General features: G+C 33.6%; 1 protein-coding gene across 2 annotated transcripts; it reads right to left on the bottom strand.

Moving 5' to 3' along the window:
* Positions 1-1,341: 1,341 nt before the first annotated feature.
* Positions 1,342-10,232, bottom strand: LOC147401959 (ER lumen protein-retaining receptor-like). 2 transcript variants are annotated; one of them, XM_086443456.1, is made up of 6 exons: positions 9,944-10,232; positions 3,926-4,191; positions 3,655-3,770; positions 1,922-1,995; positions 1,723-1,786; positions 1,342-1,627 (listed from the first exon to the last, which is right to left on the bottom strand). In XM_086443456.1, the coding sequence occupies exons 1-6, from the start codon at positions 10,032-10,034 to the stop codon at positions 1,591-1,593; spliced, it is 648 nt and encodes a 215-aa protein (XP_086299582.1). In that variant the 5' UTR covers positions 10,035-10,232; the 3' UTR covers positions 1,342-1,590. The 2 variants fall into 2 exon arrangements, with proteins under 2 accessions (XP_086299582.1, XP_086299583.1); XM_086443457.1 differs by lacking the exon at positions 9,944-10,232 and adding an exon at positions 5,411-6,294.
* Positions 10,233-24,546: the final 14,314 nt, after the last annotated feature.

Here is a 24,546-nt window from a genome sequence, read left to right on the forward strand (position 1 = left end):
AAAATGTTTATTTGCAAATTTTGAATCTGGGTCTCAGCACTAAGGATCAAAATATTGTATATGATGGGTGTAACCGTGTAATACATTGTTTGATACTGAGACATGTTAGTTTACTACACATTTCACTCCCTTTCATGGTAATTTGACAACGTAGCATGCTTGTAGTTTTTCATCTTTACCTAAAAGATGAGGTGAGTGCCCTTTTCATTTGAGGGATTAAAACGTGAGCGTTAAGTTCAAATCATAGTAACTAAGTTGCCATTATTCGATTTAATTTTGGGAAGAAAAAAAAAAGGAATATAAAAATAATAATATTTTTGAACAATAAGTGCATCATGGAATAAGGATTTCAAGAAATGGAGGCAGAGGTTAAGACGACTTCAGTGGATTGGAAGGAAAAATAAAAGTCGATTCAATCGCCGATTAATTTAGGAAATGACCAATTAATTCCCTGAATTCTAATACGCTATCCCATTCCTATAGGAAAATACGGTGTCTACTAAGATGCGTGCATAGAATACGGTGTCCCATTCCTAAAGAATAAGAAAGGTGTCTACATGGCATATTTTGGTGGTGCTCAAGACACATTAAGCTCTTAACCAAGCCATTTTTCTCTATGGCAAGCAGCACAACATGTTTAATCTCCAATAATAATATAAAAAAAAGTGCCACGGATACACCGTATTTTGCCATAGAATCAGGAAACGGGACTCCGTTCTGAATCGCTGACTCTTACCAAAAATAGAAAAGGGAAATTGAGAGGATTCTAAAGAACAACATATATGAAAGGATTCTTAAAAAACCCTCCCCAGTCAAATCTCTTAAGTTGAATTAAACAATCCTTTTTTTATTGGGCAAAGAATGTAGTCATTGAACACAGTTCTCTAACATAATAATGCATACTATCAAGGCCACTCTACCTTGTTATAGAAACCCATATCAGATAAGTTGAATGTTTATTTTGTTCTTCCATTCAGTTCTGTCTGAACCACATCTCTTGTAAGTTCAAGTGTGTTCATAAGACACCAGTGTTCTAAATGAACCCTAAAATTCTTTTAATGCAGAATCGAAGAGGAATAAGGGTTGCTGGGTAATGCAAAGCTGCAACATTCATATATAGATCTTACAGATTTCCTCTGCTCTTGAACTTCAACCCATTTTCAAAAGTCTCTACTACTTTCAAGCTGAAATGTAGTATGACTTGATGAAAAACCAAGCAATTTGTCAAAAAAAAAACTGGTTTTGTCTAAGAAAAGTATACCAAACTATAACATAATTTGTTGTTCTGGATCTACCATTATATAATTCAGAGTGTTTGTCCATATTGTTGCCTGAAAAGAATAAAAACTAATAAAAAGGTTTAACATTTTCCATGCTCAAATCTTAAAGACGAAATGTTTTTTTTCCATGATGCCATTTTAGGTGTAACCCTCCTTTCCAAGAAAAAGACAAAGATGGCCACCTATTCAACATGTTGAACCAAATAGAGGTACAGACAAGAAAAAAAAAAAAGAGAGAATCTAAGCAACTGTGCGTAAATAACAATTTATATTCATATATTAGCTTGCAATTAATTAGTCGAAGGTGACATCAAGCTGGTAACTGAAGCTTCTCGTTGTTCTTCCAACTGCAAGCACAAAAAAAAAGAGGAGTGAGTTTACAGTTTTCAGGCAAACATCAGAAGATGTTTTACATCCATCTGGAAAAAACACGACCACTCACCTCTGGAAGTAATAATAGAAGAAATCAGCATAGAGTAGCGTCTGAACAAGCCCTGATACCCAAACTGTGACAACAGAACAACAAGAACGTGTGAAGGAAATTTAAAGGTCAATACAAGGATAGGAAAGAGAAAACATATGCAGACATAAATACATACATGTACAAAGTATTAGAGAGAGAGAGCGAGAGAGAGATATACCTATCCAATGGACAAAGTGCGGCTCACTAAAGAAGCGATAAATCCAGTTGAGAATGTACAATGCTCGGTATGCACTGAATCAAGACAGGAATAATAAATATAATGGAGAAATTCTATTTGAACTTTTATAAAATTGAGAGGATTAGCTAGATAAGTGTAAATTGACAAAAATGCAGAACAAATCAATGACTAAAGATAATAAATGCATATAATTACAAGAAACAAAAGGTAGTTTGATTTATATAATAATAGAGATCATCATCATCACCAAACAAGGCTTATCCCAAAAGTCAGGGGTGTCACTGCAAGAAACAAAGGAACAATAGTAGAGATAATCTTCTTTTTTTGTGTGTGTGTGAAGCAGCAAAAGCAGAATTACATGAAGACTTAAAGTGCCCACTTAATTTTTGTTAAGTTCCAAAAAGGCTCCAATATGCATTTAGGGAAACATACAAGAAATAAGATTTGCCAATTCATGTCAAAAGTTTCATGGTTGACTCCGACAATTGTTTAGATACAGATCATGTAAAGGAACCAAAAGTAATAGGTTATCCAAAATCCAAATCCATAGGGGGACTCTAAACCATAATGAACACATGTTGGGTAAAAAACAATCGGGAACTTTAAGATCTCTTAGATTGATAGGCAGTCGGCTTTAACAGGTATAATATTTTTCCCAAGTATCTGAAATTGAGAAGCCATCTTTTATATCAGAAAGGTCATTTTAAGCTCAAAAATAGTCACCTTAGTTTTTTTACATGACTTCTAATATTTAGGACATCAAAACACTGTTTGAAATCTGTTTTTTGGGTTAGTAACAAGATTTAAGGTGTTTTCATCATTATAGAAAATATATATATTTAGATTTCTTCGTATGGACAAGAACCAGAATAGTTTCTTGGCCCTCAAATTAGCTTTCAGAATTTATTTTTTCCCCCAAATAAACAAATGTTATGAGAACAGGGTAAGAAGATTTTTCTTAATAAACGATATGCCCTTTAGTTCCTTTATGAATAGACCCCGAACATGTGAAGGATGTTATTTGATCAACTATTTCAAGATTGGAAGGCATCCCCGTTAGTCTAACAGGAAGTGAAAGTAAATGCCAAGGGCCTCTTCAAAGAACACTTCTAGTTGAATTCAAGTCAAGTTAGCAAATGGACCCCCTTTCAAGGACGAAACACAAATGCCAAGTTTAAGTAATCATTCTAACCCAATTCTAAAGTTTGAATTTGTATTAACTTCATGTATCTCGCTGCAAAGAAACTATGAAATTGTTATGACATCAATGTGATGCAGGAGAAATGCTTATTAAGTGAACACAGACGGAAGAAATGGTCTTGCCAGAGCAAAATGAAGACCAAATCCAGAATATATGTATATGAAAGATGGAGATAACCTAAGTGCAGACCCATAATATTATTATGGAAAGCATCTGCATCATCCCAAATATGGAAGCATATCAGGAGGAGAAACCAATGATCTAATATGTACCATTTGAACAAAAAAAAATAGGTATAATTTGAAAAAAAACAGAGAAATGACAATTTTATTGCTTATGATGTGATATGAAAAGAAGATAATTTTTTTTTTTTAAATGTCACTAAAACATTAAATGAGGAAAAGACCATGAAAAGTCTATAATGTAATTCAGGTAATTATGCAACTTTAGACTTCGTAACAATACATGCTTTAAAAGTCAACTAGAGAATAATTTAGGAATAGTGGTTCACCCGAGAAGGAAAACATATTGTCCTGTCAAGTTGTCAATATTCCGAGTCCTCTGCAATAACACCAGCTGGGGAACTATGGCAACAGCCTCCAGATACAAGGAAAATGTCCACATTACCTGTTCCACAGTATTGTTGCAGACAGATGTAAGAATGAGTAATCCTGTGCAGCTTTAGATTGACCAGAGAGACGACATGCAAACTGAATGGATAATGACAAAAAACAGTAACCAAAAGTATCAGGTATTGACTCAAAGCAAAGAGATGGAAGTACCTCCCTAAAAGTGAACTTCTCATTAATAAGGAGGGCCAAAAGTAGGCATGGAAGTACAAGAAAATAATGGCGGAAGGTGTCTTGTTCTTTATCATAAGATCTACGGACGATCTTGTGGCGTCTCATGTACCAGACAATAGAGAATGAGCTCCCCAGGAATATCAACTTCATGATGGTATTATATAGTGAGTGAAAATTGGTAAAAATATCCAAGTATCGACTAGCAAAAACAATAGCATAGAGTTCTTGAGTCTTCAAAGAAACGCCTGCAAATAATGAAGGTTGGGTGTCAAACATTTTGCATATGTTAACCATATAAAACTGCTTGCTTTGGCCTATAGAATACCAACTAGAGAAATGGAAATGTAATTAAAATAAATTTACAAGATATAATACATAAAAAAACAAAGACCAATGAGATTTAGAACTTAGAAGGTGGCTCGTGTATGCATAGGCCATGTTGCACACATAGGCAAATGGCCAAGTCTCCTGCCTATGTTGGGTTCCAATGGACATATTGGCTATTCCACACCATCATGGACAGGGGCGGAGCGGCCAAGTCTCATGCCTATATTGGGTTCCAATGGACATATTGGCTATTCCACATCATCATGATTCATGGATCAGGTGTGACTTACTTTGGAAAACTCGATGCACCTAGGCTGAGTTGTCAGTCCTCACGTGGTGTGCTACCACAATATCTGGGAGGTGTTATATGTCCAATGAGTAATGATTGGCATGATGGCTTGGTCTAGTGTGGTTATGGTGTAGGTGTCCCAGAGTCTTCAGTACTATGCATGCATGTTGCATATGAGCATTATGACATGATTATAAGTAGGTGTACTTAAATGGTACAGCTTGTGTTGGCCTGACTTGGCAAGTGCACCTCTTGGTCCCTCCAATATTAAATTATAAAATTATACAACCATGACAGTATTATGCTAGACATACATTATAGGAAACACCATGAATGTGTTGGGAGTGGAAGTGTCATAAAAAACCAGAAATTGAACTATTTTATAGTTAGAAGCGCGGGGGGGGGGGGGGGGGGGGGGGGGGGGGGGGGGGGGGTGGGGGGTGGTGGGGGGGTTAACAGAACAGGGGGGACACGTTGGGTAGAAGACACCTGCTAGTAGGATTAATATTACCCTTGTACAATTTGTATCAGGGCGAAGTATGTGTATCAACTTCTGATACACAACCAGAGACTTGGTGATATCAAAATTACAGTGATCAATGGTGTTTTGGTACTCATTTGCATCGACATTTATGCATTGCGCACAACGATTTATATTCAGATTTCATAGAAACCCAAGACTCATACTGTGGTTCAGAGAAAGTGGTGAACTACACCACGTTTGGATTTTTTTAATATTTAGGAGGCAATATAAAGAAGACTGAAACATATTTGAGCTATTGATCAACAACATTATTATGTGTGAAATTCGCTCATTTTCTTTTGAGCTTAAGTCGGGGAGCACGTACCATTTCATCAACAATGCTATGTAAACCAAGTTCACATGTTGCTTTGTCGAAATGTGTGACATATTGATGTGAAGTCATGATAACCAAGTGCTTGCTGAACGTGAAGATACAAGATGTCCAGATACCAGAGGGCCACAGAAACATATCTACTTTGGTAGGTATGGTTGGATGGTTATACTGCAACCATGGATTGGTGTTTGTTCAAGGAACTAGTGGGCAAGATCAAGAAAGGTACCATACAAATGAAGATAAGTCCTCTGTGAAGTCATGCCTTGATGTTAGGAGTGATTTTGTGGTTCCTAATAATGATAGGGTTCTTGGCCATGCAATTTCAGCAGATGCGAGTTGATATCGAGTAGTTTAACTTGAGGACAGTCCAAGATTCTGAAGTGAAATTGCATTCCGAAATGAGAATGGGCCAATGAATCATTGTGTATAGTGAAGAGTAGATGCGTTCAGCACCAAACGATTGGTAATAGTTGCCTAGTAAAGTATAGTTGTGTTTGGCAACAAATGATTAGTGAAGGAACAATGCCTGTTGTGTACCTAGCAAAGAGTAATTGCTTATAGCAATGAATGCTTAGTGAGGGGTGTAGCGAACTATACCAATTGTTTGAGAGCGAATAGGAACATACTTGGATTCACAGAAGGTATAGCTTCAGATAGAATTGAATGGAGAAACATGATTCGTTTAGCTGACTCCAAACTTTTGGGATAAGGAATTGATGATAGTGATGATGATATATTGCGAGCGTTTTCTTCATCACCCTTTATTATGGATCTCAAAGATGCAGAAGGGACCTTTTTCCACCCCATTTATTCAGCAAAAACCAGCCTCTTCCTACTTTCAAACTTGATCGTGAGTTACCCAAAAAAACTCACTTAAGAAAACCAAAAATGCATGCAAAACTTCCAAAATTGCTAATTTTCTTTCATTCCTTCCGAAACTTCTTTTTTTCTTCCTTTTTGGTTAGGTAAAAGAGATATATTGACGAAAGAACAGCGGTTGAGAATACCAGCCCAACAAAATTACAAAGAACTTCCATAACACCCTATGGCAGGCTAATGTTACAATCCCGCTCCAACTTGCCCACAAAATCGTAAAAGAACACACCCCTAAACTCCAAAAATATCTACCACATTGAAAGGAGAAAGAAAATGCCACCAAACCTTCTGGGCTAACGCGAAATGGATAAGCATGTGATCAACTAACTTCTTGCAATTTTTATAGAGAACACAAAAGTTAGGACCAAACACTACCTCTTTTAATTAAGAGATCCATGCTACGGAAATAATTTTTCCCATAGCTGCTGATCATAAAAAAAAAATGAGATTTTTGAGGGCACCTTACCTCAAATTAATGCAGCTAGTAAATGGGAGACGGTTTCACTAAACCATCGACTGATAGAATGCCCTAACTAAGAGGCACCCATCACAAGTTCACACCTAAATTCCACAATCATCCCCATCAACATGAACCAGAACCAAATAAATACTACTAGTCAATCTCACAATATTATCAATCTCTCAATCATTCAAAGATCTACTAAAACCAAAATACCACGAGACTTCATTACCTGCTCTACTTAAGATGGAGGAAATCAGCAGTCCTTTCTTTTGAGATATACCATATAAATCCAAAAACTCCTCCTTCAAGGGATTCTCCCTGCACCAGCAATCCTCCAAAAAGCTAACCCTATTCCTTCTTCTAATCAGGAACCACACTTTCCTTCTAAACACTGCTTCGACCTTTAGCACCCCTTTCCATGCATCACACCCATGAGACCCCAACCTTGTCCACTTTCACTTTCCCAAGCATAGGCCTCCATAGCAAACTTCTCCGCAGTAACACACTTCTAAAGGCAATAAGTTCATCTGACTCAACCTTCAAAATCTCAGGTCACCCTAATTTTTGGTTAACAAATCCACTTCCAACTCACCATATGAAATTTTTTCCTTACCCTCCACAACATGTCACAAGAAGCCGTGAAATATCTTATCCAACCTTAATTCCACACTACGGGGGATTGAGAAGGGGGGCATGAAGTATATTGGGATACTAGCCAAACTGCTTCTAATAAGTGTGACCTTGCCCTCTTTACAGGGATATCTCTCTTGCTATAAGCTAATTTCCTTCCAACCTTTTCTAACACTTAATCCCAAATCACCTAGCTATCATAGGTCACGCCTAATGTTAGCCCCAATTAGGAAGACGAGTAGACTCTCACCTTGCAACCAAAACAAGCCACCAAAAGCTCCACATCCGAAACACTACCTATCACAAAAACCTTACATTTATAATGATTAACTAGACGAGCAGGTATTGCTTCAAAACAACAAAGAACTCCACTCAAGAATCTCAGATGATTCAAATATGCATCTAGGAACACCAAAACATCTACAAATTGAAGATGAGATATTCGAGACTCTCCTTCCAACTAAAGAACTCAATATATTACCATTACTAGCAGCCTTCAAAAATATTCTACCAAACACTTCAAACACCACAATGAATAAGAAAGGAAACAACAGGTCCCCTTGCCTTAAATATCTAGAACTTCTAAAAATGCCACAAGGAGATCCATTAACAAGAATTGAAAACAAAGGCAATGACACACACTTCATAACCCACCAAATCCATCTCTGAACAAAAACCCCATTCAAGAAGGCACATAACTATGAAAACTCCAATTCACACTATTGTACGCCTTTTCCAAATCGATCTTACACCCAGCCCCACTTTACCCACTATAATTTTTTAATCAATTCATTCGTGGACTGTTCCTTGCGTCTAACATTATAGGCTGTGGTCAGCCCAAGGGTCACATGTCTAGTGCAGCTGAGACAAGACAAGATGGCCGGTGAGAATTGGTGATAAAAGGTCCCCATTTGACCAAAGGTGTAGAAGGATCTTGGCCTATGAAGGAGATGGTTGTGTCAACATTACCCAATGACACCATTTACCCATACTTGGAGTATGGTCGGCCACTGGTTCTGCCAAAGCTGCTTAATACCTTCCAGAGGGTTCATCCACCCATATATACAATGGTCTGCCCAATAAGCTCAAGGCCCTTTATTATCATCAATCATAGAGATCAATAGAAACATGAAAGGATATTTTAATCCTTACCAACTTGATCTTGTTGCCCACAGCAACAAACATGCATGAACCATTTCACGAAGTATGTGTCCGGATAACCCAAAGTCTCGATAGTTAGCTCTTGGTCTTCTAGTCCAAAAACAACGTCGATGAAGACGTGTAGGTGCACTATTACGCGGTGGGGATTGTAATTTTCCATGAATTTCTCATTTGTCACTCAACGACAGAAAATTTTCTATTTTTAGGCAGCCCTTACTCTATTCTTCTATTAAGGAATAGTGGGTCAAGAGTTCAGTGGCTTGGGTGTGGGCCTGCCCCCCGAGGGGGGAGTAGCTCATTCACATGCTTGAAATGCCAGAGCCAAGAGCAGCGCTTGAGTGTACCTACTTTATTGACCTTCAATTTTTCTGTCAGGAAAATTGAAAGGATTTAAAGCCTCTCCATACTCCCCCAGGAGGTGAAACAGAGCTGGAAGGCAACCCTCAGGATGAGGAGAGATACAGATACTTAACATTACATGTCTACTAGAAGTAATTCACTAGACTTAAAACCATTACACTTGAAGCTTCCTTCGGCCCCATCAAGAGACAGGCTAGGTACTAAACTCCCGATTTCAGTAGGCCTAATGACTAAACTCTCTATCCAGTAGGCTAACCACACTACCATAATGATAGTGCTTTCAGGCACTGACTACAAATGATGTTACCTTTGTTAAAGTAGTAAGCCTCAGACTTGAAAAAAAATTTAGGCGGCCCTTACTCTATTCCTCTAGCAAGGAATAGCAGGCCGGGAGCTCAGTAGCTCAAGCATGCCCCTCCCCCCACAGGGGGGGAGTATCTAGTTCTCCTGCTTGAAATCCCAGATCCAATAGCAGCGCTTGAAGTGTACCTACTTTATTGACCTTCAGTTTGTCTCAGGCAAAATTAGTAATTAGAACACCACCTAGGATCTCTTTCCCTGCAATGAATGTCTCTTCCAAAGCATTATTTCCCTCATCCAATGCTTAAAATTAGCTTCCTGTGTATCCTAACCTACCATGAACACAAAGTAAAACTAACACACCAAATTTTTACTCCCAAAAAACAAAACAAAAAAAACATTATTTGCTAAACTACAAACTAATCCAAGGCCACCATACCGAAAAAAAGTAACCAACACTGCCTAACAAGCAGAAGAAACCAAGGTTTTTTCTTATGTGAGTGATACAGTTCTATTAACAGATCTGGGACAAATAGAGAACTTTACAGAGGAAAACATCTACTGATATAAAATTACTTCAAAGATTTCCAGAAAAAACTGTAAATTTTTCGGAAAATCAAACCAAGTATTATCTGCCATTGTTTTAATCCTGAATGATATGTAGATAAACAATCGATTAACCAAGAATCCATAATATAAGGAGCAGAAAACGAAGAGAGAGGAAGATTAGGTACCAGCGCACGATTTAATGGTGTGGATCTTGAGAAGTAAGACAAGAACACTTGCCAGATGGGTCATGTCCCCTGCTAATCTGAATATGTTCATCTTCGATTGAAGAACTGATTAAGGAATCGATCAAATGGAGAACAAATCCACTAACAGATGCGATGGATTTGAATCCTTGATACGTATACGTGTCCTTCGATCGATCCGATTAATTTCGGAGCAAAAAAAAACCAGATATATATATAGAGGGAGAGAGACAGAGAGAAGGAAAAACAAGTTAGCTTAGTCGTGGGATACACGGACACGGTGGGATTTTGGGACTAGATAGGGAAAAAAATAGCTTCTTGGTTGATGGAGTTTGAACCGTTAGATTCCAAGAGAAAAACCTGACAATCAATTGGTCCGGACCCGAAATTCGAAATAGCCATTTTCGAGCATGATGGGGTCCGGATCCAATAAAACCGTGTGTAAATGTGAAACACTTTCCTTGCCAATTTAGTAAGATTTCAAGTTTTACTAAGCTAATTTTGGATTAGCATTAGGGATGTCAATGGGTACCCATTTATCCGGAATTGAAATCGAAAACCCTAGTTCCGATTCCCTTTTTATTGGAACTGATTAAAGTCGGGTCTAATATAAAACCGAATTGATAAGAATCGAAATCATTAGGTTCTATCCAATGGGTACCCGAAACCGATTTATTTTAACATTTATTTTTACATTATATATGATTCAAGGTAATCTTATATTTTAAAATTAGCATATGCGATATAAAGTTCTTCAAATTTCATATAAACTAAATATTTGAACTTAAGATGAGTCATTTATTTTTAAATGTATTACTTGTAAAAGAAATACATTTTAATATTTGAAAATAAAAATCATTAAATCATCATTATAGTGGAACAAATTTTTATTAAGTTGATACTTTACAAATAATATATTATTTTTTAGAAGGATTTTTTTATTATAATGATTCTGAAATCATTTTTCTAATTCGATTCTTAAGAATCAAAATCGATGGGTACCCACGATTTTTAATGGTTTCGGTTCCGATTCCACTTATTTTAAAATCAGAATCGGAATCGATAAAATATAAAGATTATGGTTCTAAATATCAAAGGAACCGAATCATTGACACCCCTAATTACCACGTCAATAATCCAATACCACAACTCTCTAAATTTCTTCGAAAAGCTTAGATTCAAAAAAGAAAAAGAAAAATTCATTTGAACTTGATTCAAGATTTTGAAAATGGACGGCTACCAACTTAAAATTGAAATTAAGCAGTGAAAAATAACTATTTTTTGAAAGAAAAGGAATATACATGGGTCCCGTTCCCCACCCTAAGTTTTACCCTACACTTTAACAAACGTGTTTTGTCCTACATAAGATAGAAGTTTTGGAATGGGCTGATTTTTCGTGAGGATGATCTCTATGGTGAGGAAATCATCCTCACCAAAACTCAGCTCATTCCAAAACTTCTAACCCCATCAAAAATAGTTTACAAAAAATGGACGATCCACGATTTTTCAACTTGTAAACATGGGGAATGGGCTGATTTTGGTTGAGGATGATCTTCTAATCATAGAGATCATCCTCACCAAAAATCAGCCTATTCCAAAACTTCTAACCCATGTAGGACAAAACACGCTTGTTAAAGTGTAGGGTAAAGCTTAGGGTGTTAAACATTTCCCTATATATATATATATATATTAAATGGCTAACTTTTTGGCAAAATATTTTTCAAAACATGAGTTAGAAGTTTTGGAATGGGTTGATTTTTGATGAGGATGATCTCTACGGTGAGGAGATCATCCACGCCAAAAATCAGCTCATTCCAAAACTTTTAACCTATGTTTATAAGTTGTAAAATCGTGGACCGTCCATTTTTTGTAAACTATTTTTTATGGGGTAAGAAGTCTTGGAATGGGCTGATTTTTGGTGATGATGATCTCCTCACCGTAGAGATCATCCTCACAAAAAATCAGCCTATTCCAAAACTTCTAACTCATGTTTTGAAAAATGTTTTGCCAAAAAGTTAGCCATTGAACGGGACCCATATATATATATCAACATTCGTAACAGTCTGTTCTCTACAACCCCAAAGCATCAGATCATGTTTTTTAGATGCCACAAGGTGAGCCCAGGGACCTTTAGTAAGACTGGAATCCTTACTAACTTAATAAGGCTAGTCACTCTATGTAGAATATATTATACACTTGAGTTCGGCCGTACTACACATCTTCCATGCCAATAGGGGTAAATGAAGAAATATAATAAAGTTAGAGATGATATTATTGAAGAAAGGGGAGGGGAAGAGGTGAAAAATAACAAAGTTGAAGAGGTGAAGAGGAATTAATGTGGACCCTACTCCACTATAGTTGGAGGGGATGTCTATCCCACCCAAACCATAACAAAGTGGGACCTATCGTCGTATTTTATTATGTAGATTTTAGTTATATACTAAAGTTTACTCATGATGTGGGCGTCCTCTTTAGGTTAGAAGTTAAAGAGAAAAATAATAACATTTAAAATAAAGAGTAAAAAAAGGAAATATACTAAAATTATAGGGGTATTATTGAAAGATAGGGGAGAAAAAATAATAAAATTGAAGGGTTAAAAAAAAAAGGCAATGAAATGGGTAGTGTGGACCCCATTTGTAATGATCCGGAATTTTAACTTGTATCTTAGGAAATTGAAGTTGTGATTCTAAAATTTTTAAATTTTTACTATGATTTTGAAGTATGGACTTTTATTTACAAACTTTTAAGGAAAATGACATCACCATTAGATTAAAAAGGGTCGAAAAAAATCATTTAACTTGAAAGCATGCTTTAATTAGAGGTCGAATTAAAATATTGCCTAATCCTCGAATTTCATGTCAAATTGTGTCAAAAGCGACAATATTTTTCTTGAGTTAGAATTTTGGAAACTCGATTATACCATTAAATCAGCATCAAAAAATTACCAAAAATAGAATATAAGTTCATTTAAAATGAAATTCCAGATATAGACTTTTTAATTAAAAATAAAACAAATCCAATAACGAGCCTTAGCTCATTGAGACTCTTTATATACCAAACTTAAGAAAAAAAATTCAGATTTTTCACATCTTTAACATTCTTCTCCTCTAAAAATAAAATCTTAGAAAAAACCCATAGCCTTTTTGATACCTTTCGACTAGATTTTCGTGTACGTAGAATTTCTTTAAGGGTTCACGTAGGAGAGGAAATAGATCATCGTCGCAATCATCAAGGGAAATAAAAAAAATTAGGATTTTCTATCACATCCAAGAGGAAAGCTTCGAACCAAATCAATATTTCACGTTCTTCGAGGATTTCTCAACATAGATCTAAGGTAGGAAACTTATAGATCTTCCTAATAGTCATAGTTTTCAATGCATGTAGTTTTCGTTTCAAATTTTTTTATATGTTTTGTTATAAATTTAGGAGAAATTATTCTTTTTACAATTTCATGATTATAATTTTTTGTTTCACATATTTTCCTGTTGGATCGATTTGAAATTTGTTTTTGAAGAGTTTGACGAATTTGGGGCAAAATCATCGAATGAGACAATGAAATCCATTTTACTCAGTCGACCCTAGAAAGCAAGTACAAAGTGCACAACTCTTAGTTTGTTGACCCATCTTCCACATCGGTTGATCGACCATTCATCCTACAAAGAACTTAAGAGTGAGCAACTTTTGGGTTCAGTCGACCCAACTTCAAGCTCAAGCAACCTACCCATAGCCTCATGTACAAAAATTCAACATTTTGTAATTTTTAAATTTAGTTGCCCGAACTTGCATTGGCGGCTTGTACATATGCAAATTGCCTTAGAAACCTATTTTAAATCATTTTTCTCATATATTTTAAGAAAAATGAATTTTTACAATTTAAAATTGCTTGTGAGCTTTATTTTCAAAGTTATTCAATATTTGTTGAATTTAAAAAGAAATTGATTAAAGTGTTGAGGGCATAATGTAAAACATCTTGAGTGGGGCCTTATATTTTACAAATGAGAGTATAGGCTCTATTTAGATGTGTATGTTGGCGAGTAGATATCCACGATTATTATTTATTTTATGTTATCTTGAGTCGGTGTTGCATGTTTATTTACTTTTACGTACAAATAATGAGGAGACGATTGTTATTTTATTTGTCATGTTTGACGGTTTTCGTGGTAGGAAACTGGATATCCATTACACACACTTGTAATGTTAATTTTTATTTTGTTTTCAAAAAGAAAAATATATATGTGTAATTATTTTGATATCTATTAAAGAGCCTGTAAATGCTTGAAGGGACAGTCTGCCATGTTATTTCCGGAGTGACATACTATCATAAGATATACAGTTGGGATGGTAAACTCTTATGAAGTATGTGATGTATAGGGGAGTAGCATCACAACTAAAATCTGTGAAATTTTATTTTATCTTTACTAGTAAATTATGTGATGTAACAATAATTAGTAAAAGTGTAGAGATGTATTTTGAAAATCGTATGTTCAACTGACAAGCATAAATGAAGATGACTAATTAGTGGTCACAGTCAATAACCAACTTGAGCCAGATAAATAATGATCCAATCATGGTACGTGCAGTTGAAAGCGCCCTCGATTCCCGGGGTGTGCAGATCCGCTTTTGATTTTCAAGATTTGGGAGTCGCTACCTAGTTATTACAGTCTAGGAACTGAGCATTGACTTAAGATAGATAAAAACAACTAATCTACAAAAAGAAACTAAGTCCGAGGATCATGTTACGGGGTGGAAAGTGTTAGGTACTAACCCTGTCTGACAAAAGCCGATCTCTATTATTTCTCAAGAAGATTACATTGCTAGCAAAAATATAAAATAAATAAATAAAATAAATAATAAAAATAAATAAAAGGAAAATATACATATACGATCGCAATAAGTCATTCCCTTAGAACTGGTAAAGTGATTCTTCGTAAGATATTCTTCGCTTCGTTTCTGTCACTAGATCCGTTTCAGATATCCAAGATGAAGTGCCTCCTTCTTAGATTTGAATGTTTCCTAAATTTTTTTAATGGATTTCTGAATTTTTTGTGGAGAGTTTCTGGGTGTTTGTGAACAAAAACTAGGGTTTGAATGATATGTAAGGGGTTAAGGCTTTAAAATTAAGGTTTTAGGAAGGTTAGAGAGGTTTTTTGACTTACTTTTTCTAGGATTTTTTTGACCTACGAAATTAAGTTGTGGAGGCTCTCTATTTATAGAGTTTTTTAGGCAAAGTTAGTGTTTGATTAGATTTCTTTTAGAATTTTGACTTTAGTCTTATGAGATTGACTTTGTCTTTTTAGATTAGGGTTTTAATTATGGTTTTGACTTGAGTCTTATGAGATTGACTTGGTTTCTTTAGATTATGGTTTTAATTAGGATTTTGACTTAAGTTTTATGAGTTTGACTTGATTTCTTTAAATTAGGGTTTTGACTTAAGTCTTATGAGATTGACTTGATTTATATTTTAAAATTAATTTTATTAAGGTTTTACTTTACATTAATTAATATTTTATTTATTAATTTCGAAATTAAAGATTTTTAAAATTAAAAAATTATCGTTTTTGCCCCCGAAGAGAACTTTTGCGTTTCAAGTTGATTTTCGATGTTCCGAGATGTTTTGGAATCAATTTTTCGTAAGGAATTCAATGGAATTATTGGTTTGTGTATTTATGAAATTTTAGCGTGAAATGATTGTCAACCTTTATGGGGGGTATTTTCATAATTTTGTCGAATTTGGTGAAAATTGATGAAATAATTTATTTGATTTCACTTTGTTATTTTATGTGTTCGAATGAATTTTTCTAAGCGTAAGGATGTTTTGATGTTAGGGGTATTTTGATAATTTGATCATTTTTTAGTGATTTTTATCGTAAAGCTTCTTTTTGTCTTCAAAATGATGATTTTTATGTTTTTGGGATTATATTTTCCTAGCGTAGCGTGATTTCTACAGTTTTGTTAGTTTGAGATACCTAATCTGAATTTCTAAAACATATTTAGTAATAAATAAAATATTTGAATAATCATTCTTTATTAGGAATCGTTGCAATCGGGTTGACTAGTTGATTAATCAGGTGAATACAAAAAATGGGGTGTCTACAGCAGCGTAATGACAGGGTTCCACATCGGTGAAGTTTGGAACAATTAGAATCCTGATTGGGAGTTATCTATTCGTGATTCTCATGCTCTTATCAACTACACTATCACTGCTTGTATTTAATACTATTAGCAATGTTATATGGATTTAAAATTGGATTATTTACAAATTAATAAAAAGATCTATTTATATTTTCAACCTTATTTATATTATATTATAAAATGTTTCATGATTTTTTAAAGGATGATATTATATTTTGATAGTAAAATTGATAAATTAATAACTGTTGAAAATGATTATTATTTTTCGATTATTCTTTACTTCAAGATTTATGTTATAACAAAGCCTACAGTTATTTAAATGTCTAGTATGATTATACGTTTTGCTATTATTCACACTAGAAAACTTACATATGTTTCAAATGATTTAGAATAATTTTCACCCTCATATTTAGGAGATTGTTAGTTTGAGATAGTTGCTTACTTGTTGGGTACCTCCATTGTTACTTGTCCTATCATTCACTGTTTCAGATGTCAGCTATTGATGAGTTAGTCATTGAAGAGCCAAATTTCGAAAATATACTTAAGGTTATTTATATTGATGAGTTGCAGTCCCCTCAACTTTAGGATGATCTTAGGGTTTAATTGTTTGTATTATTTTGTAAAAATTGTGTATTTGAAGTATTGCAACTAGATCATAAGTTATAATTGATGTTTAGTTTTCGCACTCTGATATTTTGGGGATATTAGTTATATTTTTCACTGCAATATTATTATTTTATCATTTGTCGCTTATTTATGTTATTATCATCTTTGGGTAGTATTTTTAGTGCCTTGAATTCTTACATTGAATCATGGGGATTTGTGTTAGAATTTGGAGGCGCTACTCCATTTCACTGTAACTAGAGTGGGATATTTATCCTCGATAAAATTATAATAGTGTGGGACCTACAATTGTTTTTTATTACTTAAATGTGAAGTTTATTAGTATTTAGTATTTCAAATCATTTTTTATCTTATACAGACCTAATTCAATTAAGTTAGGATGGGATTTTATTGAAATGTTGAGGGTTTGATTTAATTCATTATTAAATTGATTCTGCGTTCCAATCAATCCATGTCAGATTGGTCTCATATAGTCACAAAATTCTCCAAATCTTTCAAAATTTTTGTAAAATTCGTTGAATTGATTGTTTGTTGACTAAACCGATAAATTAACTACGAGCTCCTCAATTAATTGTGGAACATGGTAACATATTTACCCTTCACGTTCAAGAGGAAGATCAAATTTTAGAGAGGTTGAAAATGGTGAGTTTTGGTAAGGAGCTCAAAAATATAGTTTGTATAATCATCGAAATTTTTACAATTTCTTTTTTACTCATCTAAATTAACTCCCACCCAATAATTACCAAACCTGAACTTTGTTACTATGGATCCCACAACAACCCTAATTTGATATCCAAGGTTCAAAGTGAAGTATCTAACTTAATGATACTATTAGTATTAAGCTTTAGTCCACTCATACAATATTTCAAAAGAGTCGTTCTAAGCTTACTTCCTTGAACACCACGTTCTAGGGGTGTACATTAGATTGGGTAAATCCGAGAATCAAATCAATTCAAAGCCTGTTGGATTTGATTGGTTCGGATTGAGCATGATTTGGTTCGGGTACAGATTGTATATAAAAAACATTCGATTGATTTGGTTCGGTTCCGGATTAGGGGTATAATAAAACCGAATCAATCCGAGAACTGAACTAATCCGAAGTATATATGTTACGAAGAAGTAACTCATCAAAGTCTTCAACTTTATCTCCTCTATTTTTTTGTAACAAAAACTCATAAAAAAATGTATACAGATCTCTCTCTCAACTCTCAAATGAATCAATCCATTTATGGAAAAAAAATTCAAAGCGTTTGATTCCTTGTTTGTTAGATGAAATATATTATACGAACTTAGGCTTGGATTCGTTAATCTACCATTTATGGAATAGTTTCCTCACTAATTTTTTTTTAGTCTTATTGAGCTTCCTCTAATTTTCAATTTATACAGACTTCAATCAAAATGTAATCATAAAATCATTTTCATTTTAAAAATAGGCATTATTTTTTATCTGATCCAAAGGGTTGAAAGAAAAAATACTAGTTTTTCTATTTTGAAAGTATGAGAACTGAGAACCGATCCGAACCAATCCGAATCAAGGTTGGTTTGGATTGGTTCAATTCTATAGGGTAATTGGATTAGTTCGGTTTCAAATTTGTAGAACCGATCATGTTTGGTTCGGTTTCAATTTTATCAAAATTCGAACCATGTGCACCTCTACTACGTTCAACATTGCGCTAATGTGACAATGTGTAAAAAATCATATATAGTTTTTCCTAGATATACAAGAAAAAAATATGGTTAATTTGCACATTGCCCCGTCTGCCCATTGTTGATTGTAGTGTCCAAGGAAGTCAATTCGATATTTTCCATTTCAAAATTTAAAATATAATTAACATGTAGAATAAATTAGGACTCGTGTAAGATTAAATTTTGATTATTTTAATTATATAATTTAGTTTTATATTATAACTTATAATTTAATATTTTACAAAGGTATTTTTTTCAATATTTTATGCTTCTGAACAATGAGATCTTAGCAACTTCAATGACTCTTTTGAGGTGTTATTTTTTTTAGGTTGACCTTTCAGCTGAAGAGATATTTGCAACAAAGAAAAGAAAATTGGTAGATTTGGGAATGATGTCATTTGTTGATACTTAGTCAAATATTAAATTCCTAAAAGAGATATTGTAAATGTGTAAAAATGGAGATAATAATATTGTTAAATTTGGATTGTTGTCTTTATCGGTTGCTTAATCAAATATTTATTGAAATGATAATTAACTCTAAATCAACCAAAACTCTACTAGACTAAAAATCACGAGGTCAAATAAAAAATTCCTAAATCAATAACAGTTGAGACCTATATTTCACATTCTCCGTAAAACCCCAAATCAACCAAAATACCATAAATAAAATAAATAAATAAATAAATAAAATAAAACTAAATCCAAGATTAAATTCTCACTTGAGTTACGTGGCGAAGATTTACAAAGAGGAAAAAAGCGAAGATGACGATTAAGAGGAGAAAAATATATACAAATATTAAAGAAAATACATAAATATCGTAGAAAATTTTAGATTAAATAGTCATCTGATTATGGTTCAGATATAATTTTACGATATTCATTCAATTTCAACAATAAATCATTAAAAAAATGCCCACTTTTCGTTTAAGAGCAACATAAATGAGTGCTCAACAGGAACCAACATAAGAGAGAAGAACAATTTTATGAGTTTATAATGTGAGCCAATAGTAACGTTCTAAGTAATTATTGTCGCTATATGGATGTCTCTATTTGTATGCCTCACTTTTAGAACGTCACTATTGGCTTAAGAGTCATCGAATTTCTCTCACTCTCCATTAATTTGACGATTTTGGCCCATCGAAAAAAAAAATCGACAATGAAAATTTTGATGCCTTGGTCCGTTGAATTTTATGAAATTCGACGGCCTTAGGCCATCAAATATGGGTATTTTTTATGTTGTGAATATTTCGTTATTTCAATACCTTGTTACTTATTGAGATGACCATGTATTTGACCGTCACTATAAGAAATTATAGCAATCAAACTAATTTAGATGCCACTAAAAATTCATTTACTTGTAATGTATTCTTTCTACTCTTTTTTTTTTTTTTTTTTTTTAATACAATTTTTCACATGCAACCAAACAATAAATTTTGTATCGCACAATCATTTTTCCATGGATTTCAAAATACATGAAAAATGAATTTTCATACAATCAAACACACCCTAAATGGAGAAAGAAGTAAAGTTACAAGTTAGTAACATAACTTAATAACTACCCTAACTACATGATATAATCTTTATTAACGTAAACATGTACATACACAATAATAAAATAGATCATAAACTAATACTATAATATAATTAAATACATACAAGTTATATATATATAGAATTGAAAATTATGTCGCATATGGATCGATACGGATTGAAATGGGCCATGTTGATCACATAAACAATCAGATCCTACAAGTCCATTTTAGTTGGTACTATTACGAACCGGATGTAATGGGTTGAATTTTTGTGTAGACCCAATACATTGTCAACCTTTGCCTTAGATTGTCTCGATGTTTAACATCGATCTCCCACGTGTCAAAAGATTAGCTATTTGAGCAAATGGAATTAGATTGTCACTGTAGGTCGACATATATCCAATTGTGAAATACTTTCCTTACTAACATAGTAAGATCTTAAGCCTTAATAGAGTTATTTTGCTCAAACATATCACCACATGAGCAATCCAACACCACAGCCCTCTAAATTTCATTAGAAAACTCAGATAAAAAAAAATAAAAAAAAATTCAAAAAACAACTTCCTTGGAGTTTTATCCAAGGTTTTGAAAATGGATAGTTACAAAACTTCCACCAACTCCCAAACTTGAAATTAAATTTCAACGGTGAAAAATATATTTTATTTTTATTTTTCTTTTTCAACGTTCATAGAATTTTGTTCTCTACAATTTTGAAGCAGCAAATCATATTTTTGGATTCCACAGGGCGCTCAAGGGTGAAATCCTTACTAACTTAATAAGGTTAGTCGGAATCTATGTAATTTATTTCAATACAAGAATAAGAGAAGTTAAAATAAATTTGTCTTGATCTTTATGAAAACGAGTAAGTAAGGGGATCAAATTGAAAAGTATTAAAGACTAATTGAATATGGTATTTTAGATAAGTTGATTAGAGATGAGGGGTGTGGATTTGTAGGGAATGATGAGGGTAGAGTAAAGAAGGGTATGGGTTGAGATGTGGGTAGATGATTTTTTATAGAAAGGTGATGAGTAAGTAATTGAATGAGGAAGGTGAGTTGAGGTGGTGACATGTGTCCCACCTTGATGATATTGGGCGATTAGTTGTGATTTTAGAGTTTGGATAGATTGATTGGGTAGTTGGTTGAATAAATATGGTGTTGGGTTTTAAATCTAATGGGCTTAGGTGGTAGGTTGGGCTTGGGTATAGTAATATGTTGAGTTGAATTAGGTTATGGTTAGGTTGAGAAGTGTAGAGGAATGGAGATGAATCTTTGGTCCATGGGCCACGTGGGAAGGGCTTTTGACCAGTTATTGAAAGAAAGAGAGTTTTTTAAGGTCTGGGCTTTGGACCCCATTCTAATTTTTATAAATTTTGGGGTATTTTGCATCAAGGGCACAATCAAATTTGAGTGTCTACATTTAACATCGATCTCTCATGTGTCAAAAGATCAGCTTGTGAAAACTAAATTTATTCAATATTCTTAGTTGAATATTACATGAACCCTGATAGGATATTTATTGGGATTACATCAACTAAGATAAGAAAACTAGACTAACATAAATATTCTAATTTACCTAATTGAACCTAATTGATGCAAATCTAAATCTTCAAGATATGTGATGAGATACACCATAGCATTGATATTGTGTATCTCATGCACATTATTATAATACATACACCTTATCTCTATTACTCGAGAAATGGGTTTAGATTGTCACTGCAGGTGGACATATATCTAATTGCGAAACACTTTCCTTACTAACATAATAAGATCTTTAGTCTTGGTAGAGTTGTTTTGCTCAAACATATCATCACATGAGCAATCCAACACCACAACCCTCTAAATTTCATCAGAAAACTTAGATAAAAAAATAAAAATAAATTAAAAAAACAACTTCCTTGGAGTTTTATCCATGGTTTTGAAAATTGACGTCTACAAAACTTCCACTAACTCACAAACTTAAAATTAAATTTCAATGATGAAAAATATCTTTCTTTGTTTTTGTTTTCAACGTTCATAGAATTTTGTTCTCTACAATCTTGAAGCAGCATATCATATTTTTGGATTCCATAGGGTGCTCCAAGGACCCTTAGTAAGGCTAGTCAGAATCTATATAATTTATCACGATAAGGGGAATAAGAGAAGTTAAAATAAAATTGTCTCAATCTTTATGAAAACGAGTAAGTAACGGGATTAAATTGAAAAGTGTTAAAAGACTAGTTGAAAAGGGTATTTTAGATATTCACACGTGTTTTCAAATAGATAACATACCCCTTGACTTCATTTTGCCCTAAAATATTAATAAAAAATGACCTAAACATCCTCGTCTTTTATCTTTAACTAGAATCCTTGATTTTTCTCCTAAAATTTAGTCATACTTTTGGGAAGTAGAATATGATGTATCTTTTAGTAAAACGATAAAAGATTTTCTAAAAGAGACTGAAGATTATGGATTGAAAATAAGTATGAATAGTTTAAAACTATACAACTTGAAAATTTGAAATGAACTTCAACAAATATCTCTTTGGAGTAGTGACATACCACCATGTTTCGCAATTGGTCTTTGTGACAATCTACTCTATGATGATTTTCACTTTGGCTTTTTTGTTTCTGAGTCCCTATGCCACAAACACCCGAAGTTCCCATTTAGTGATCGATATCACTCTTATGCTCTTCTTTTAGGGTCCATGTGTAGTCTTGTCCCCACCAACTCGCTCCTCTTGAGGTTTAAGCTCAATACATGATGTTGGTTCTGGTACCAAATAATTCAAACCCAATCAAATGCATAAAAAATATCAAAATTTTAATAGTACAAATGATTAAGTCTATATCTTTTGGGGGTCGTAACAAGATTAAAGGTTGATGACGAGGGTGGTACTTTGATAAATTTATATTAGTCTTCTACTGTAGACTGAGGTCAAGGGATGTATATCATTGATATGTGAATTTAAGGGTATCTTTAATATTTAGCAAAACTTGGAGGAGTGTATTTAAATCATAAAAATCAAAAATAAAAAAGAAAAGAAAAAGAAAAAGGGAGTGGAATTGTGGAACGTTCAGCAACGTGGAGTCTTTTTTGAGTACGTTACCGGCCCTCGCCTAAAAAGGAACCCACGTTTTCACCTCGGCTTCGGATGCGGGCCCCACTGCTCCGTTTCCCAAAACATATGGCCCAAATCTAGCACTCTTCTTATCTCTCCTCCTTTATTATCCAAATCTCCATCCCTGTTCACTTTATTATGAGTCTTTAAATTTTCAATAAGACTAAAATACCCTTTTATTTTGCACAATTTTGGGAGAAAATCAAAGTAAAAAATGAATTGTGACATCTTTAATAAATAAATTTATTTATTTAGGATTGTGAATTAAAGAATGTATCCACTATCTTAATTGGTAAAATCTACAAGTGATGATGTCTAGACCAAAGTAAAAAATCAATTTAATCTGGATAAATAAAAAAATTCAAATATATCAAAGTAAAAAATAATTTATTTAGTCTTTAAAAAATAAAAATGAATTGTGACATCTTCAATAAATAAATAAGTTTATTTAGGATTGTGAATTGGTAAAATCTACAAGTGATGATGTCTAGACCATAGTAAAAATAAACTTATCAATAAAAATAAATAAATTATTAAAGCATCGATTGAAATTCCATAATTATTTCTATGCAATATCATATGTTTCTGAAGATCTTTAAGTGCTTATTCTACGAAGAGGGATTATGATGACAAATGCCCAATTTTTCGTTTTCTTGCTATGATAAAATTAATGTCTTCGTATATTCGTCCAACACAAGGATGGCTATAATGTCCAAATTTCTTTGTAACGTTATGAAATCTACTTAGCTCTTTTTCACCTAATTCCATTCAAGTAAATGAAAATTCTTCATTCTTTATGGATGGACATAATTTAGTGACTAAGGAAAGGTGCACAATCACCCTAGGGATACATATCTATATTATAAAGAATGGATTGATGGCAATCTCGAAAGTTAATCTCAGAATCTCTAAGTGCTCTGGGAAGCAAGAATTGAAGTAAGAGCTGAGAAGGAAGACCAACAAGTAACCAGACTTATACTAGGGACTCTAGAGCGTTAATTGGAAGACGACGAAATATAATTCCTTGGGGGCTACCTGTGAGGGCGTACCCTCATTTACTTGGTGCGTGTGATGTGCGAGCGTTATACTTGTCCCGAGGCTAGTCCTTGGACAAGACCATGGTCTGTGGACTGGGCAAAGCCCAAATAAGAGTTCAGTCTGCTATCTATAGCGATACTCAATTATTTAAAAAAAAAAAAGTTATTAAAGATTACTAAATAGAAAGAGTTTAATGAAAAAGGAAAATTCTACACTATAAATAGAAGAAAAATTGTTTGTTCGAAGTTAATTGATTCTACACTATAAAGTTAATTGATGTTAATCCTATTTAGGCATCAGAGTTTCTTTGACATGTACCACAATGATGCTTAGACAGTTTCTTGCAAAATTTGATCTAATGATGCTGTGGATCTCGAGGTGTTGATGGGAAAAAATATACTACACTTTCCTGTTTTAATTTTATAAGTTTATGTCGTAAAATTTGTATCGACGACTAATATACCTCTCAA

Source organism: Akebia trifoliata, chromosome 5, assembly GCF_017979445.1.
Source record: "Akebia trifoliata isolate Shusen 1 chromosome 5, ASM1797944v1, whole genome shotgun sequence".
Lineage (NCBI taxonomy): Eukaryota > Viridiplantae > Streptophyta > Magnoliopsida > Ranunculales > Lardizabalaceae > Akebia > Akebia trifoliata.